The sequence below is a fragment of the Xyrauchen texanus genome, chromosome 35 (genome assembly GCF_025860055.1).
Source record: "Xyrauchen texanus isolate HMW12.3.18 chromosome 35, RBS_HiC_50CHRs, whole genome shotgun sequence".
Lineage (NCBI taxonomy): Eukaryota > Metazoa > Chordata > Actinopteri > Cypriniformes > Catostomidae > Xyrauchen > Xyrauchen texanus.
The window spans coordinates 37,262,789-37,266,288 of record NC_068310.1 but is presented as its reverse complement, the minus strand read 5'-3'; the positions used below and the strand labels follow the sequence as shown (position 1 = coordinate 37,266,288).

Below are 3,500 nucleotides of genomic sequence, written 5' to 3'. Positions count from 1 at the left end.
CGACAAGTAATATCAAGTAAATACAAGCAACGATGAGTAACGACAAGTAACGATGAGTAATGTGAAGTAAATACAAGCAACGATGAGTAAATACAAGTAACGATGAGTAACGACAAGTAACGATGAGTAATGCGAAGTAAATACAAGTAACGATGAGTAACTACAAGTAATGTGAAGTAAATACAAGCAACGATGAGTAAATACAAGTAACGATGAGTAACGACGAGTAATGTGAAGTAAATACAAGCAACGATGAGTAAATACAAGTAATGATGAGTAATGCGAAGTAAATACAAGCAACAATGAGTAAATACAAGTAACGATGAGTAACGACAAGTAACGAGGAGTAATGTGAAGTAAATACAAGTAACGATGAGTAACGACAAGTAATGTGAAGTAAATACAAGCAACGATGAATAAATACAAGTAACAATGAGTAACGACGAGTAATGTGAAGTAAATACAAGCAACGATGAGTAAATACAAGTAACGATGAGTAACGACAAGTAACGAGGAGTAATGTGAAGTAAATACAAGTAACGATGAGTAACGACGGGTAATGTGAAGTAAATACAAGTAACGATGAGTAACGACAAGTAACGAGGAGTAATGTGAAGTAAATACAAGTAACGATGAGTAACGACAAGTAATGTGAAGTAAATACAAGCAACGATGAGTAAATACAAGTAACGATGAGTAACGACGAGTAATGTGAAGTAAATACAAGCAATAATGAGTAACAGCGAGTAAATATGAGTAATGACGAGTAAATACAAGCAACAACGAGTAGCGACAAGTAACGACGAGAAACGCTGTGAGCAGTTTTGGCTGAATCGGCCTGCCATTAGAAAACATGTTGATGTTCCGACTCCACTGCAACGTTTTAAAGAAGGAAATGAATAACATGTTCATGAAAGCTTTCTTTAATAGGACATTATACAGATACATTGGATATACAATGATTTTTGTTAAGATAAATCATGCATTAGAGTGTTAGTTTGCCATTCAGAAGGCTTATGAAGGCTTTCTAATACAATTATGTGTGGAATTTAAACATTTACAGAAGAGATTCTGTTACACAAGAACAAAAATGAAAATCATTAAACATGAAAATGGTGAATACTGACTGGCACTGATGTTTATTGGCCGTGAGGGGATTAAGAATAATGAAGAGAGGTCATCAAATGATTCAGTGGATTTTGGATGTTCCCGTTCTTATCATGAAGACACACACAGAGGCATGTGCACATGAACCAACAAGCAACAAACTAAACATCAATTATACGAACTGCATTTAAAAGACCAAATGATATTTAGGGCAAATGAAGAATTCAAGAGGACAGAATCACGCTGGGAACGTTTTGGCAGCGTTCCTAGTTTTATGGAACATACGACTGAAATCAGGCCAGACTGAAACCGCAGCACCATTAAACCTAAAAACAGCTCAACAGAGACATTCGGCCTTGGGTTGGTTTGCAACAGACGGTGCATTGTGTACTTCAATAAAAGAAAAACTGGCATAGATCGAGAACTTTATGTCTTCTGAGAACTTTCATATTGTATTTTTCCACTCGAACACACCCCTAAAACCCACAGAATTCAAGAATTTGTGTTCATGACGTGACTATGTCTGACCTCCCAACAGCAGCAAGAGTAAAATATAAAGACATTTTCATAAACCTCGAGTATTTCAGCCAAAATGAGTTTGTATAGCAATTTAACCTACAAATCCTACAAGCTTTTAACTGTGTTTATCGACTGGACGTGAGCAATGAAGCGTCCGGGAGGTTTTTAGGAAGGGGTCATGACCTCAGGGTCCTGTGTGTCCTCTCCGGGGTCGCAGCCACATGTGCGGGTCAGACTCACAGAGGACAGAACCAAACTGCTCCGTTCATCCACGTAGACGAATGGGAGGATGTCGTGAGCCCTCGGCTTACAGCACTGAAATCACAGAGAAGAAGTCCGTAAAACAGCATCAGAAGACGCACACTCGACCTGATAAAGACGAACGATGTGTGAACGTCACCTGTGCAGTCGGATCCGTGTTGTGAGAACAGGATTTACACTGAGTGAAGGTGAAACTCTCCGGATAAACAATCCAGCGCTCCCAACCCAAATCTGCCACACAAACATGATCCCGATGAACCTGGACGCGGTCTACACCGCTAAAGTCACAATGTGATGATATTAAACCAATGATCTACTCACCTTCAATGAACACCTGTGAGGAATGTGTGCAGCACTTCTGTTCTGTCCTGTTTCCAGAATCCTCCGGCCATGATGAATTACCTGTTGGATAGATCATAAAGAGCCGTTTACTCGTCATTACATCAACCTGATCCGGAGACTGCACCTGGTCTGTGCTGTGGTACCTGCGGTGGACTGAATGGTGGTTATGAAAGAGGTTTTCCATTGGTCACGCAGACGATTCATCCCCGACACGGACACGCGGGGCTCCTGCTGAAGATGCAAAGATTCCAGAAGGGTTTTCCTGATGTTCAGATGTCCTCTGTAATAAATCAAGCACAACAGCAGGTCTGAGTAAAGCGTTAATAACACAGTATGTTTGTAGGCCATTCTGTTGTCGTCTTGTGAAATTGCACCAAATATTGAGAGTCAAATAAGAGAACGGTGTGTGACGGTCCCTCGACGGCTCTTCACGACACGTTCACAAACATTTGCACTGAGCTTCAGAGAATCCAAACCACTTCAGAGCTTATAACACGATTATAACAGCTTATAAATGATACTGGAAGACCTGTAAAGAGTGTTGAACTGTTAAACTGAAACAGTGAATAATGCTGCGGTTTGGTGCCGGTACACGAGAGATCTCAGTATTTCATGATCACCTGTTGGCTTTGACCTCAGATGTCTCAGGTGAACGATGGAGAACAAACGTCTTCCCGAGAGGAGACGTGAGCAGCACGAGCATCACGCTGAAGAGCAGACTCATGACTACAGGACGACTGGACGTGTTTCTGTGACGGCCGCTGGAGGTTCACTGAGAACATGGAGATGCTCAGGACGGAACAGAATCACTGTTGTTTGTAGCAGCCTGGGAAAGCAGCGATTTATCTATGCTAGTCGAGTTCGGCCTTGGAATAATTTACATTGTTTTCATGTGGAGCAGATGGATGGTGTTGAAAAAGAGAGGTGATAAATGAGGAGGAGAATAAAGGAGGAACTGAGGACAACACGAGTGAATTATTCTTCTCAGTTAAAACTAACAACATTTATCAGCTCAGATTTACAGGTGCAGATGAAGACAAATATGAGAAAGATCAGAGAGAAAAAGAAACAAACGTGTGACACAAATAAAGAATCTGAGTAAATACTGACAGAATAAACAGAATAATGAACTGATTTAAAGTGATGGCACCTCCTAATGCCACTGGAGCACAGGTCAGAGGTCAAATGAAACAGATTCATGTTTGATACACATTAAAGGTTCAGTCAGATAAAGAGAATAATATGGTGTAAAAGCAGCTGCCGTTCAAGGA

General features: G+C 40.7%; 1 protein-coding gene across 1 annotated transcript; it reads right to left on the bottom strand.

Moving 5' to 3' along the window:
* Positions 1–922: 922 nt before the first annotated feature.
* On the bottom strand, positions 923–2,977 carry gsdf (gonadal somatic cell derived factor). The gene is made up of 5 exons (XM_052106126.1): positions 2,850–2,977; positions 2,373–2,509; positions 2,209–2,289; positions 2,027–2,118; positions 923–1,941 (listed from the first exon to the last, which is right to left on the bottom strand). Exons 1-5 carry the CDS (start codon positions 2,951–2,953, stop codon positions 1,792–1,794), a joined length of 564 nt encoding a protein of 187 aa, XP_051962086.1. The 5' UTR covers positions 2,954–2,977; the 3' UTR covers positions 923–1,791.
* Positions 2,978–3,500: the final 523 nt, after the last annotated feature.

Coding starts and splice junctions, on each gene's coding strand:
- gsdf (XM_052106126.1), bottom strand. CDS start 2,953: ATGAGTCTGCTCTTCAGCGTGATGCTCGTGCTGCTCACGTCTCCTCTC. Junction 2,510..2,849: donor TCTGAGGTCAAAGCCAACAG/GTGATCATGAAA, acceptor GATTTATTACAG/AGGACATCTGAACATCAGGA. Junction 2,119..2,208: donor CTCACAGGTGTTCATTGAAG/GTGAGTAGATCA, acceptor TTTGTGTGGCAG/ATTTGGGTTGGGAGCGCTGG.